Genomic DNA, 14,099 nt, shown 5'->3' with positions numbered 1-14,099 from the left:
TGGAACCGGGGAGGCGAATCAGTTGAGATGCGGCATGGATAGTAATAGTCTCCGAATGGCAGGAGCAAGCTGTCGGTGGCCAACTACAGCGCTGATCCTGTAGCGGCAAAATTTGTTGAGTGAACACCTGACGACAGATAAGGCTGGTGAGCCTATTCGTACGGAAAAGTCGAGGCTCTGCGGCCGTGGCTATGCCAAGCTTTGTCAAAAAGAGCTTGGTGAGCTTGGCTCCGCTTTCTAGAGGGTCGCTATTCGCCTATCTTTGTTCGCCTGCAGTTTGCCGCTCACTAACATGCGGTGTGCATCATCGGCGTGCGTGGAATCTCGAATCGTACGTGGTGGGTTGGTAAGTCTCGCGAGGAGGATGGAGGATGCGGCAACTACTGTAGGTACACCCTGTAGCAATCCTTGATGTCAGATGTGCAACTGTAATCTGTACTCTTTTGTGGGGTTTGACAGAAACGTAGACAATGCACGGCAAGGTGCCAATGAACGCGAGTCATTAGTTGCTGACGAGGCGCCATGACGTACGCTACTGACGCTACTGGCATACGAAACCTACTACCGGCACTATCACACGGGAATGACAAGGACGCGACACATTGGAAAGCAGGCCGTTGGGAGTAGCCTCGAAAACTATACCATATACTTGCACTTAAACTCAAACAATGCTGGATCGAAAAGGATGCGCCACAACTCTCGATCAACACCGGCCTGGAACGAACTCCGCGTGTGCAACGTAGAAGTGTTGTCGGAAACAAGCAGGTCGCCTCCCACGAATGCCAATAACAAATTCGTCGGTCATGCAGCAGCGACTCGAGCACCTCGCAAGTGCTGTTGTCTTCGTTCCGGATCACAACATCCGTAGGGTCGAACCACGTCTTTTCCTGCGGCCATCGTTCGTGATACCTGAGGCAAGGCTGCCCTGTTGAAGGGTGGTCGACTACCAAAGGCAAACCATGAATGCTGGAATTCCCAAACGATGGTGTGCTAACCCACCATGTCAACTGCTTCAGATGTTCCAGCGGTCGGTTCCTGGGAAGATGTGGAAAACAGCGTGTATCCAGTATTCTTGGGACTCGGCGTCACAGCCGTGACAAGCTGGAATCTCGGCAGCGTCGGGAATAGATATTCGCTTCCATCTTCTCGTATCCGCTTTTCGGTTTTGAACATGCCATCAAAATGGAAAGGCATCCATTCTTGACTCAAGACATTGTTCAGACCCTGGCCCTGGTTTCCTTGCTTTAACTTTCAGTACGAGGCCAAACTTCCATGGAGTTGGGACTCCCATGTCGTGTGCTTTAGCAATGAATCGGTCGCAATTTTTGGTTTGCGCAAAGTCGCGCAGTATTACAGACGAGTTGTGTTCTGCAAGCTCCCGCACTTTCGACGCATTGATGTCGCCAATTGCGAGTGTCTTTGTTCCATTTGTCGGTCGGATCATTAGGCCGCACGGATACAGCGGAAAAAAAGTTACAGCGGATGTGCTCCACTCCTATAGGTGAGATCTCACGGAAATGTGACGGTTGGTTATTCTCGTACACCAACTCCATATTTCCAATCTGCTCGAACATACTACAATGTCCAGCCCGGACGGTTCCGTCCAGCTTGTAGATGACGCTACTGTGCCATGGTGTGACTGTATTTGGCACCGACAGGATGTTTAATGGATATCTTGTCTTCACCTATTGAAAGATGGATAGATAACCGGACCTGATCTGGAAAATTTTCGCGCAATGCTCGGGCAAATGCGTCGCCGCGGCCGAGCATGCACTTTGCGATTTTCTCAAGACCTTTCTTGAACCTGCTTTTTGTTCGGCTCTCCCCGACCGGATACATTGTCTTCAAATCCAGTCGAGAAACTTTAGGTATCCACAGTAGTAACATACGACTCATTCTTGACCTCATCCCACCCAAGGGTTCCGTATCGCTTCACTAGTTCTAGGTGTATGACTGAGGCCACGGCAGCATATGTCATATCGTCGTATTCCTCTTGTAAATTCTCCACGGCGAACATGACCTTCAATCGGGCAAACTCGATTTGGTCGTACTTGCGGGCTTTCGTAAGCGCGCGGAGCTCTTGTCCATACTCCCAGACGACATGATCTGGTACTTCGAGCAAATCTATAATTGTCAATGTCTAAAGCAAAGCTGGAGCCTCCACGAGATAACTGACCATTGTAGACCAATCCATCCGAGACGATGACCAGTCTGGCACCAGGATCATATATCTCTTGGGCTGCAGCACACATTCCGTTCAGATGTGCTAATGCTAGATCCTCTGCTTTGTCTGGCAAGCCTCTCAGCACTTTGACTTCGGTGTTGGGGCTTTTGAATGGAAAAGCAGGCAGGAACATACAAACAGGCTTGTTTAAGTTTACAACACGGAAGATTATGATGATAAATTTAATTGCTCCCTCATCGCTGCGATCCACAAAACCCTTTGGGAAAGGACTTTTATACCTCAGGTTGATGTTGAGAATTTTCGGGGAGGTTGCCAGATAATCAGCCTGTATGCAGGTAGCAGCGCTGGCCTCAGGGCTCAGGGGCGTGGTGGCGTCGAAAAATAAGAGGCATGCTGAGATCTCTGATGTTCTCAGGTGAGGGTACAGATAAAAGACTTCCAAAGCACAACAGAACGCTAAACATGAGACACAGATATGATCTTGAAGTTCTCACAGAGTATTAATATGTTTTCTTGCGACTCTAGAATAGTGAAACCTCAAATGCATTCTTTCTTTCGGTCTCAATCCGGCTGAATGATGCCTTTTCAGAAGATGTTGCATGCTTGTGCAAAACATGCGACGCAATGGTGCATGATGAAAGACCCACACGATGCCAAGGTCGATATGTTATCTGGATTGAGGAGGCAAAGGCGGTTGAACGCAAAGCTTGCATGCAAGTGTTGTCACCAAAAATCTGGTGGCCTTTCCAATCTGTCCGAATACCAGTCCTATGGAGTTCCGCAGTTACATCGCCCACGCTGTCCCGGTCAAACACCCTGTTGCCCAGGCTGTTGAGGCGAGTGTACAGTCAGAAATTTCTACTACTGGAACCATCATACCACCTTGACCAAGACTGCGAGATCTCTACCTTGAATTCGAGACATTCGTGTGCCTTTCGAACTACACTCTGAAGTCTCCTTTGAACGATATAGTTGTACTCGGACCTGTACATTCCTAGTAGATATTCACAGAATATGGCCACAGTAGGAGGACAGGGTTTCAGTGGTACATCATCAAAGACTGTGACAAAAATGAATTTGAATGTTCTACCATGGGTCCAGGTCGCCGCGGGCTTCTTCCTCATGTTCAACTCATGGTGTGTGCACTACTCATGCATGATGCTGCTTGCTGATAGCAGATAGGGGTCTCATCAACGCATTCGGGGGTTTCCAGGAGTACTATACCTCGGTCGACCCTTCTCTCTCAACGCCCTCGTTCATATCATGGATCAGATCTCTGCACACATTTCTGCTGCTAACATGCGGTTCTGTAACAGGGTCCTTTGTAGACTGAGGTCTTGCGCAAATAATAGCGTTAATCGGCTGTATACTCATCACACTCAATTGATATCCACATCCTCCAGCAGAAAATCCACCAATGACCACCATCCAGTCTACTACCAAGTCCTCCTATCGCAGGCTATCTTGTCCGGACTGGGAACGAGTCTTCTTCTCGTTCCATCGACTGCGATTATGCCCACCTACTTCACGCAGAACCGCGCCTTCGCCGTGGGAATTGCCAACACCGGTGCATCAGTTGGCGGTGTCGTTTATCCCATCCTCATTCGCCGCCTCCTAGCTAGTGTAGGATTTAGCTAGTCCATGCGAGCCATTGTACTTGTGGTTCTCGTTACTACTGGCATTGGTGGCTTGCTGGCGCGCCGATGTCCTGAGTTGATGCAGAACCCTGTAAAGTGAACTTTATATGTACTTTTAAGCTGCGACAACATGACAGCAGTCTCTCCGTGCGTAGTGCAGAAATCACGCTTATGCCAGACAATCCAGACCCAGCACGCCATCTATACCATCATACCATCTCGTCCAACTCCGCCCCGCTGGTAAATATCGAGTACTTTTCCCCATGCTTCATATTCATACTAAGAAGCCGATTCCATCCCAGCATTTTTCCGACAAACGACTTCTACCCACTTCCGCAGACGACGATTCCAGCATTTGACCATCGACTATTCGCTGAAAGGAAAACTGTAGACATGGCTCTCCCCCCAAGACGTCGGATAGCAGCACGTATGGTGGCGCGAATATGTCGGTGGAAGAAGGCGACTGGTTAGCATTGGAAGTGAGTAGTTAGTTAATTTCTTCCCAAGTATCGGGCTAGTTTTATATGTGTGTTTTTCGCCCGAGTAGTATGGATGGTGTGTCTTAACGGTAATATGACTGCTATTGAAGCCGTGGGCGGGATGTCGGATGTCGTGGCGTATAGATGCTGGTCTGAGGAGGGGGTTGTGTGCAATGTGAAATAGTTCTCGTTAGTGGTGGTCTTTGTGTATGTACTGTGGTCTTATCTTCTTTTTTCTTTATCTAACTTTCTCCCTTCTCACGTATCTCACACTTACAGACACTCAACAAATAACACCATGAAAAGGTAGAAAGAGGGTTATATACCCAACACATACCCCTAGTGAGATATATATCGAGCTATGTAAGGTATTCATTCACTGTACAGTCTACACTCTCCCCCTCCCCCTCCCCATCCCCTTCCCCTCCCTCCTCCTCCACCGCCACGAAACCAATCTCTACGCCCTCCCCCCCACCACACCCCCCAGTTCACCTTCCCCCTCCCCCTCCCCACCCCACTCCCCAGCCAACCCCCCCTCATCAAACCGCTCAGCAAGCCTCCTCTCCACACTCTTCGGCAACGTCTCCCCCGCACGCGTCAAATCGCGAAAAACAGCCACCCCGCGCACATCGCCCTTCTGAATGCACTTGGCGATGAGATCGGACCAAGTGCCGCGCCGGGGCCGCATGGCGGGGGTCCAGGTGCTATCCTGAAGACTGGCTGGCCCATCTTGTTGTTGTGCAGCAACTGTGGGCTCACTTTTATTCGCGCCCGTCCCCCCACCACGTCCACAACTCCGCATCTCCTCATAATAAAGCAACGCATCCTCCAAATCATCCGCCTGCAGACAAACCAAAATCAACCGATCATACGTCAACCGATCCGGCTTAACACCAATCTGCATCATCTCCTCCACAAGAAACATAGCGACCTCCTTCCTCGCCGCGACGCGACACCCATGGAACAGGATATTAAACGTCGCGGTATCAGGCCCCGCGTGCGCAACACCATGCAGGGATTTATAAATCTGCAGCGCCTCTGGGAAATTCTTATGCGCGATGCTAGCTTGAATACACGCGTTGACGGCGCTAGTAGGTACCCTGCGGCCCTGCGCTTCGAGGTCCATGAGCTGTGTGAAAGCGAGTATGGGCCGTGTGGGGACGGCGTGCAGGTACCAGTACAGGGCGTGGCAGGTTGCGGATTCTACTTTTACGCCGGCGGAGAGCATGATGAGGATTACGGAGAGGGCGGCGGGGAGGTCGTCGGCTGCGAGGTAGGTGGCGATTAGGGGCTCGTAGTGGTGCGTTGTGAAGGTTGTGTTGCGGGCGGTGAGGAGGCGGAAGACGTCGGTTGCTAGGGGTACGTTGCCGGCGCGCGAGGCGAGGGTGAGGACGTGCATGCAGGTGTTTGTTGGGGGGGCGAGGTGGTTGGGTTGGACGCGTGTGGTCCAGATTAGGTTTGCGGCGTCGTGCTGGGTGGGTGTTAGTATGTGGATTAGGGAGGATGGGGGGAGCAGACGCACGAGTTGTTTCTGCCCTGCTGCGTCGAGGAGGGCGCCCCAGAGCGCGTTATCCATTTTCACCACGTTGATCCCTCCCACCATGTCAGCGCGCAGACTGAGCACATAGAACGCTTCCTCCACTTCGCCGAACTCAAGCAGCATCCAGATGGCCTTGTCGAAAAGCCAGTCTTCAATCCTAGTCTTCTTCTTGATCATATCCTCCAGCGTCTCAAGCGCCTGTTCAAAGTTCCTCTCCCGGAGCAGTCCGGCAACGACAAAGCCATGCCCACGATCAGACAGCGTGAACCACCTCGCCTTCATATACTCCAAAATCTCGGTGCGCAGGAGGTAGTCGGGATGCACAGCCAGGGCTTCCAGCACGCACTCGCAGCCCCTAGCATCCAGCTCGACCTTCCCCATCCCGCCCAAAGCGTCGCTGGTCTCGCTCCAAAACCCCATCTCTTCAAGCACCTTCCGCACCTTGCCCGCCGTGCCGTTGTCCGAGCTCACAAAACTATGCAGTATCGCAGTGTACATCTCTTTGTTTGGCTTCTCCCGCCTGTCCTTGACCAAGATGCTGTTAATCTTCATAACTTCCTCATAATGTCCTTTTGCGCCCTCCGCGCGGAGGTGTTCGTAAAGATGTGGGGTCGGGAGATGCACAAGCGATGGCTTGCCTTTGGGAGATGCAGTCGTGGACGGGTCGAAGGAGAATGGCTGAACTCCTTTCTGGGAGAAGAAGGATTCTTTGGATAGCGGGGTGGTGTTGTATGTGCGCAATTGGTGTTTTGAGCGTCGTGGGGTATCACGTCGTCGCGGCGCATTGCGAAGTATTGCATCGGCTCCTGCGCGAGCGGGAGTCAGGGTAGACGCATTGGAGGGAAAGCCTGGACACAGACATCGCCACAGCGCGTCGTTCACGAATGGGCGTGGTGGCATTTACGGCGTACTGAGAATGGATCATGTTTGAGAATGTGAAGCTTGAATTCAACATGGCCCGTGCAACCTCGGCTGCCAAGACGGCCCACAAGTTTGGTGAAGTTGATATTGCTCTCGTCGTCGCCATGCTTTTCCAAGCCCATGCACAAGGGTCATGACCCAAGATATAGCACTCCGCCCCGACCCCTGAGGCAGTTGAGTGGAGGGTATATATGTCCAGATACCAAGCAGCAAGATGCTCCTGCCCATTACAATGAATCCCAAACGATGCGTAATTCGAATCAAATCCTAGCAGACCGCCCAAAACAAACAACGTCGTAAATGATTGGAAACGGGCTAACACTTTCATCTCCTCTTCAATGACTCAGATAGATACTCGAGGATCTGGAGTTTGGTTAGTCAGGTGTAAGTTGTTTTGGTGGGAAGAGGGGACAAACATTTGGCGAGATAACCTCCTTGGTCACTAGATGTTTCCCTAGAATCTTGACGACCTCCAGCTGCTCCTCAGATGTCAACCCGTGGATGGCCATCTCGATGACACCTCCAACAGTCGTGTGGTGGCTTGCAATGAAGCTGGTGTAGTAGAAAAAGGCGATGGATCCCATGATGAACTGGCAGTCCATGCGGTCCGTGATACCGCCGTGTCCGGGGATGGAGTCGCCAAAGTCCTTGATCTTGAAAGTGCGCTTGAGCCCAGAAGCGAAGAAACCCCCAAAGGGTGCAATCAAGGATGCGAAGGTTGCGAGCACATACACATGGAACTGGACGGGCATGAAATTGAGCGTTCGTGGGATGGGCAGACCGGCGGGGACAAAAGGCACCGTGTAGTCACGCGCAATGAAGACGGGGTTCGGCTTGCACTCGAGGCCTGTCCAGATGTTTGCGCCAAGGTCCTGATACTTGTCAGCAGATTCGATGCAAATGTGTTGGATGGACTTACGTTGACAGGGCAGATGAAGTACTTGTATCGCGCTAGGAAATGCGTCAATCCAATACCCCAGATGACGGTGAAGACCCAGGCACCCAAGAAGCCCTCCCATGTCTTCTTAGGCGAGATTTGGATCAGCGGAGTGCGCCCGAACGTGATACCACAAAGGTAGGCGAAAATGTCGTTTGTGACGACCATGGATACGGGAAGAATGAACCAGTAGAAGCCCTCGAAGATATTGTTGATGACGAAGTGAGCCTGTCCAACAATCAAGAAAAGAGCCATGTGGGTCCAGGCGAACTGGGTGAACTGGAACTTGTAGTGCCCCTTTTGCAGCGAGTAGACGAAAAAGACGAAGCCTACTATAATCAGTCGTGGTCTGGAATCAGACGATAACGAACATACCAATAATGTACAGCATGAAGGAAATGAACCTGTGGTGGGTGGCTAGCGGGAGAAGGATGCGGTCGACGAGCAGAATGTGCTTGAAGTAGTAGATGACGCTCTCGCCGTACAGAAAGTACATGGCAGTGCCCAGAAAGTACCAGTTGAGCGACTTTGTGAAGCGCAGACTGCGGGCTTTACTTGGGACGTTTGCTATGGCGATGACCTCCTTGAAGGAGACAATCTGCACTGCCGTGACGATGATGATGATGTAGAGGTGGCCGGCGCCCAGGGCCCAGAAGAAGCCGGCTATCATGACCAACGTCCATGTGGTGCGCGTTATGAAGTTTGCCTTTTTCTTTTCGTACTCGCTCTGCTCGGGGAATGCGACTGCCTGGGGAGGGGTCAGCGGGGGAAGAGGCAGCTATGGCGAGGCCAACGTACCGGAGGCTCGAGGACGGTGCTGCGCGCGGGGCTGTTGGGCATCTCGCCGTTGTCGCTGTACTCGGACAAGCTCGTCGAGGGCCGCCGCGCCCTGCCATTGCTGGCGGGGCCGAGGCGGTGCTGGAACTTGACGTCCTTGCGGGAACGCGCCATGTCGAGGGGGGTGCCGGGTCGCGGGTCTGGGCGGAGGAAGAGCGGCTGGCTGTGTCGCGGGGAGGTGCTGTGGCGGGTGAGGGCGTCGACCAAGGGCAGCCGTGGGTACAAGTAGGCTGAGGTTGGCAGACGGGCGTGGGCAGGTCTGGTAGAGGCAGGTTGTGAAAAGTAGGGCCAGACGTCACTGTGCGGGCTTAGCGCCCGGCCTGCATAAGAGGGTTGCACCGACGCCGAAGCACTGCAGGTAACGTGACGACGCGACGCGACTGGAGCATGCACAAAAGGCACACGTCCGGCGGATGGAGTCGCAACCATGGACCATGACGACTTCGACTTCTCCGACCCCGACCTCGACGACCTCCCCGCCAACACGCTGCAGCATCTCGAGGCGAACGCCATCCGCGCAACCCAGCAGCCGACACACGCCGCGCCCGAGTCCGACTACGGCCTCGACGACGACGGAGATGAGGTGATCAACCTGGATGACGTGGCGGGGTCCCCACAGTACACCCAGGACCAGCAGCCCCAGCAGGCCCATGACCACGACTACCCCGACGGTGCACACGACGCACTCTACCACGACCAGGCCGACGTCGAGGACCAGCAGCTCGTCCGAATCAAGAAGGTGCGCGCGTCGGTGGCCATGTGGGGAGCGCTGCTAATCGTCGCAGCTAGAGCAAGAGAGGGACCGCGAGAAGAGGCTGGCCGAGGACCTGAGGGGGAAGCTGCAGACCAAGGAGGGCGAGGCCGACACGCTCAGACGACGACAGGATGCTGAGCGCCGCCAGAATGACCGCCGCCTTGCAGACGCCAAGGCCGCGCACGACAATGAGCTGGCCCAGCTGAGGGCCGAGAACGAGAGGCTGAAGCGGGAGAGGGAGCAGGCACAGACGCACGACATGTTCGACCAGCACGACGCGCGAAACAACGGCATGGCCCCGCGGACCAGGAGGGGTCTTCCATCGCGGCCAAAGCCTGCCTTCACAGCAGCGACGAGTCCAGCTGGGACACCAAAGCGCGCGCAGAAGACGAGGGCGCCGCTCGCAGACGGCTTCGACGACGACGATGTCATCATGGCCTCCCCGTCCAAGCATCGTGAACGGCAGAAGACTGCAACGCCGAGGCAGGCCGGCAAGCGGAAGCGGCAGGCTATCGACCAGAGCCCCATACCCATGCCTGCTCTCCAGCTGAGCGCGCCCCGGACACGACCCAAGGAGCCCGAACCGCCTGCCCAGCCACGAATTGATGTTGCCCTCCTACAGCACTTTCGAAAGGAAGACAGCCGTTTCACCCTTCTGCACCGCCTGCTGTCGCATCGATCGTCAAACGGCACAGACCGCATCCTGGAAGCCCTCGCCCAGCATGCCTTCCCATCGCAGCCCTCAAAGAAGCTCTCCTCCATCATCTACGACACTCTGGCAGTTGCGACCATGTCGGACGTGCATGAGCTAGCCCTGCAAATCTGCCACATCTTCCTCGACCTATGGCAGCGTTGTCTAGACGAGAAGCATTATGCTTCAACGAATTTGATTTTTGACGCCCTTCATTTTGTTCTTGCGTGTGAGCCAGGGAAGACGGCTGTGAAATTGATCGAGCGAGCTGTGCCACTCATCATCGCCTCCATCGATCTCTTCGCCTACCCCCTCGCCAAAGCAGCAAAGCAGGGCGGAAAATCCATCGAAACGTTATACTCCGCCGCCCAGCGCGACATCAGAAACCAGATCGACGCCTTGGATTGTCTAGAGCTCCTCTACATCTTGGCCACAAGCTGCGTCTCCTCGACAGACGCCGATGCCGTATCCCGTCTCTGGCAAAACATCCCCTCGGAAACCGCAGTCATGCTCCTCAACAAAGAGCACCCACAGCCCCAAATCACCCTCATGCTCCGCATCCTCAGCACCTCCGCCCTCCCCACATCAATCGGCCCCATCGTCTCCTCCGACACGCAGAACGACACACAAGCCGCCCGCGAAGACGCCCTCATCAACCGCCTAACAAACATGTTCACCGAAACCCCCACTCCCATCCCCGACCCCTCCCTACAACAACAACAACCACCCCCTCCCACCCCCACCTCCGACCTCCACGTCTGGGACCTGCGCCTCCTCGTCCTCTCCGTGCTAACGCAATTCTCCATCCCCGTCACGGGCTGCACCCGCCTCGCCACAAACAGCCTGTGCATCGGCCGCCTGATAAAATACCTCGACACGTGCATCACATCGCTATACGCCGCGCTGCTGGCCCCCGCGCAGTCCCGCAAAGTCGCCGCTATCAACGCGACTATGAAACTCATCTACCACATCGCTACGTCTAACCCCGGGTTCGATGTTAAGAGTAAATTGGTTAATACGCTGGGGGGCCAGCATGCGTATCTCGTTTCGCTCACGCGGTTAGCGTTTAGCGAGGGGCTGGTGCTGGAGGCGGGCGTGGAGGATGGGGTGGTGGATATGGCGCATGCGGTGCTGGATGGGGGGTTGAGTCCTGAGGAGGGGGAGGCGTATGGGAGGGTTTTTGGGGGGGGTGGTGTGTGATGGGTGGGATGTGTTGGAGGGAATGTGATTTTGAAAAGTTTGCATGTTTGATTGTTTCATGGTGATGTCGTGTGTGCAGATGTGGTGGTTGTGTTAGCCGCTCCTACTCCCTGTTTCAACTGTCTATAATGTACTTGTACCTTTGTCTGTTCTATGTTTCTTGCCCGTCTAGCATTACACACTCGCATCTCAGCTTTCTTCTGTCTACGTCCTGATCCCAGTCTCTACCCTACTACATCTATCCCCTTTTCACTTCACTTCAACACCCCCCTTCCCCAATAGGATTCACACTACACACACCACACAGAAAACGAGTTTATGTAGACGCACAAGCAGAACCCCGCACTCATCCACTCATCCACTCATCCATACACCCATGCATATAAATCTCAAGCACCGCCTTGATTCAATTGCTGCGGAAGTCTGGTGTGGTCTAAGCGTTGGATAGGTTTGTGTCGGATAGAATAGGCATGAGTAGAGGAGAGGAGAGGAGTAGACACACTTAGCATACACAGACAGAACATCATACTAGACTAAACTAACCTTAACACACAAACACCGAGAAGTAGTCTAGCGAAATTTTCCCAGTACCCTTCCTTCCTTCCTCCCGGCTCTCCGTTCAAAGTCCATACTTAGGAGAGAGAGTAGAAAGATCGAGATCGCAATCGAGTCAAACTCCAGATATACACATGCGATTCCATACACAGCAGACTACGATCCTGATAAACGATAAGCTTCTCGACTTAAACTAAGCTTCTCGACATCTGCCCCAGCTCTTGAACACGCGTCTGTGTTAGTACATTGAGGAGTAAGTTGTTAGGACGGTTATTCGGCTCGCTTTTCTACTGATTTACTTTACGGGTATTTATTCTACTGGATAGTAGCTTTTATACTGCGTTACATTCCTGGCTTTGTAATAAGTTGCGCTTAGCTGCTTTTATGGAGAAGTTGGATATGCTGTGGATTCGGAGTAATAGTAGATGGTGGGGGAGTTGGCTTTTTATGCGAGATAGATGGTTGTTTGTGTTAATGTAATTATTCAACCTGTCTATGTTGTTTTATCTTTGGCTTATGAGATGTGTTTGGATTTGATTAAGTTTTAGCAGAGGCGAGTACTGTCTGCCGGGCATGTATCAATAGAAAAGAGGGAAGATATATTAAATTCTTATGCAGTTGATCACGTTTTGACTGTTGAAGTATGTATCGATTCAGTAGTATAATGAAATATATGTGTCAACAATAATATCCCAATTTTCGACGCGCTGTCTATGCTACAATTCTGAGCCTCTAACAACAGACTAACAAATGCGCTCGAAGCAGAGCACATTACCAGCCTCTTGACAGCTTCTCAGGCAATTCCTAGAGGTCTTCTAAGCTTGTCACACCTAAGCAGACGACCAATATCCATGTCTGAGCGAATCAGAAGCCCTTGTGTAACATCTCAGGCCAATTGAAATTGGTTCTCAGTATTGGCGCTATAAGGGCTACATGGTCAAGATATCACAGTAGCTGCTCGGCGTACTGGCCAAAGCAAGCGTGTGGAAAGGCTTAGGTGAGAAGTAGCTTGTTGAATCTGCTTCAAGAGTGGAGAAACGAGTTGCAGACATAAACAGGAACATTAATTTTGATATTCACATGCCCAATAATCTTGAGAGTTTCTTGCTACATGACTATTCAACACCCCTGTACATAGCCTATCAGCAAGACTACACCCATACCAACATAGATACGAGAACGTGGACTCGAAGTCTCCACGCGAAGAACATTTAGTACCTTGAGTCTCGCAGTTAGTCTTACAGATTTCTTCTTTTCTTGTGTAACTGAAATCATGCACACGGGACCAAGGTTCTGCGCCGAGACGCTTGTTCGCCCCGTCTTGTCGTGGCTGATAAGCGCCCTGTTTTGGCGCGGTGAAGCGCTGTCCGTCTATGCGAGAAGATGGCTGATATTGGGCGTTGGTGGCGTACAACTCGTTTGAGAGTGTCTTGCGTCAAGCTTGGAGCCCGGGATTAGATCGATATATTGGTGAAGGAACGCAAGCACAACGCCACAACTGAGAAGGATGGTAAATCTAAACAGAGAGGTTAGAATTCTTACACTCTTTCGAGCTTTTGTGAATATGCGTCTGGCTGTGGGATAGCGTTGTACCAGCCTGCCTGCCACCACGTTACTTTCAGCTCTTCAGATCGAGACGAATGGTCTGTTCAAGGGCGGTGTGATGACCTGTATCAACAAGCAGAAGGATGCACAAATGAGGATCGTGTTCGTGCCGCTGCAGTGGGTAATTCCGCGGATCCAACGTCGCTTGGGGTCGTCAGTAGAATGTTCTGCAGGCAGACTAGTGAGGCTAGGCGTGTGTCGAAAGTGTGGAGATGAAGAAGCAAACACGTGTGCTAACGAGTAACTAAGAGCGGGAGCTACGGTGGGGAAGAGGCGAGAGAAGCGGTGGTTGGTGATTGGATTGGGAAGCACATTCCAACTTCTATAACAACGTAATAGTGCAACGCAGGGAAGGTTTGAGACTACCTAGAGAATATGCAGGCTACTTTTACCCAGCATTGCTTAACTTGTTGTTTTCTTTCTGCAGTGTTGCTGGTTGTTGTGAGTGTTGCAGCAGCTCATAACAGTGCGGCGGCTAATTCCGTAGCCTGCGTCATGAGAGACGACATGGCGTGGTTGCTAAGTTTGGACGATGGTGCCTTGACATGAGGTCTCTTCGTCCTCGCCATCCCCGGCACCGGCAGTGGAAGAGATGTGCGGTAGCATGCAGTTGATCTTGTGTAACCAGGAGACTGGGTCTCACCAGGCTCAAAAGAAATAGAGGAACGGTTGCGCCTAGGCCTATGTGGAAAGGTTGTAGAGTGGATACCATGGCGAAAAGTTTCAACCATAGGAAGGATCAGCTGTGGAGTTGATGG

General features: G+C 52.6%; 4 protein-coding genes across 4 annotated transcripts; 1 reads left to right on the top strand and 3 right to left on the bottom strand.

Annotated features, from left to right (window-relative positions):
- Window positions 1-566: 566 nt before the first annotated feature.
- P153DRAFT_424165 (uncharacterized protein) lies at window positions 567-3,309 on the bottom strand (the record flags this gene model as incomplete). The annotated part of the gene is made up of 8 exons (XM_033672475.1): window positions 567-724; window positions 778-1,071; window positions 1,224-1,495; window positions 1,545-1,679; window positions 1,714-1,842; window positions 1,904-2,124; window positions 2,177-2,510; window positions 3,094-3,309. 8 exons carry the CDS (start codon window positions 3,307-3,309, stop codon window positions 637-639), a joined length of 1,689 nt encoding a protein of 562 aa, XP_033521904.1. The 3' UTR covers window positions 567-636.
- A 1,449-nt stretch (window positions 3,310-4,758) lies between these two features.
- P153DRAFT_432642 (uncharacterized protein) lies at window positions 4,759-6,742 on the bottom strand (the record flags this gene model as incomplete). Its single annotated transcript, XM_033672981.1, has 2 exons — window positions 4,759-5,772; window positions 5,824-6,742. Coding segments are annotated over 2 exons (1,933 nt in total), but the record flags the coding sequence as incomplete, so codon positions are not given.
- Window positions 6,743-6,974: 232 nt separating this feature from the next.
- On the bottom strand, window positions 6,975-8,988 carry P153DRAFT_368145 (phosphatidate cytidylyltransferase 1). The gene is made up of 4 exons (XM_033668442.1): window positions 8,498-8,988; window positions 8,075-8,447; window positions 7,682-8,028; window positions 6,975-7,634 (listed from the first exon to the last, which is right to left on the bottom strand). The coding sequence occupies exons 1-4, from the start codon at window positions 8,963-8,965 to the stop codon at window positions 7,137-7,139; spliced, it is 1,686 nt and encodes a 561-aa protein (XP_033521902.1). The 5' UTR covers window positions 8,966-8,988; the 3' UTR covers window positions 6,975-7,136.
- Window positions 8,989-9,274: 286 nt separating this feature from the next.
- On the top strand, window positions 9,275-11,077 carry P153DRAFT_51052 (uncharacterized protein). The gene is made up of 3 exons (XM_033673246.1): window position 9,275; window positions 9,326-10,883; window positions 11,014-11,077. Exons 2-3 carry the CDS (start codon window positions 9,550-9,552, stop codon window positions 11,042-11,044), a joined length of 1,365 nt encoding a protein of 454 aa, XP_033521901.1. The 5' UTR covers window position 9,275; window positions 9,326-9,549; the 3' UTR covers window positions 11,045-11,077.
- The last annotated feature ends 3,022 nt before the right edge of the window (window positions 11,078-14,099 follow it).

This window comes from Dothidotthia symphoricarpi, assembly GCF_010015815.1.
Source record: "Dothidotthia symphoricarpi CBS 119687 unplaced genomic scaffold P153scaffold_14, whole genome shotgun sequence".
NCBI lineage: Eukaryota > Fungi > Ascomycota > Dothideomycetes > Pleosporales > Dothidotthiaceae > Dothidotthia > Dothidotthia symphoricarpi.
The sequence above is the reverse complement of the archived record's forward strand: the minus strand, read 5'-3'. Positions and strand labels throughout refer to the sequence as shown.

Coding starts and splice junctions, on each gene's coding strand:
- P153DRAFT_368145 (XM_033668442.1), bottom strand. CDS start 8,965: ATGGTTGCGACTCCATCCGCCGGACGTGTGCCTTTTGTGCATGCTCCA. Junction 8,029..8,074: donor CTTCATGCTGTACATTATTG/GTATGTTCGTTA, acceptor TGATTATAGTAG/GCTTCGTCTTTTTCGTCTAC. Junction 7,635..7,681: donor ACTTCATCTGCCCTGTCAAC/GTAAGTCCATCC, acceptor GACAAGTATCAG/GACCTTGGCGCAAACATCTG.
- P153DRAFT_51052 (XM_033673246.1), top strand. CDS start 9,550: ATGTTCGACCAGCACGACGCGCGAAACAACGGCATGGCCCCGCGGACC. Junction 10,884..11,013: donor ATCACATCGCTATACGCCGC/GCTGCTGGCCCC, acceptor CTGGGGGGCCAG/CATGCGTATCTCGTTTCGCT.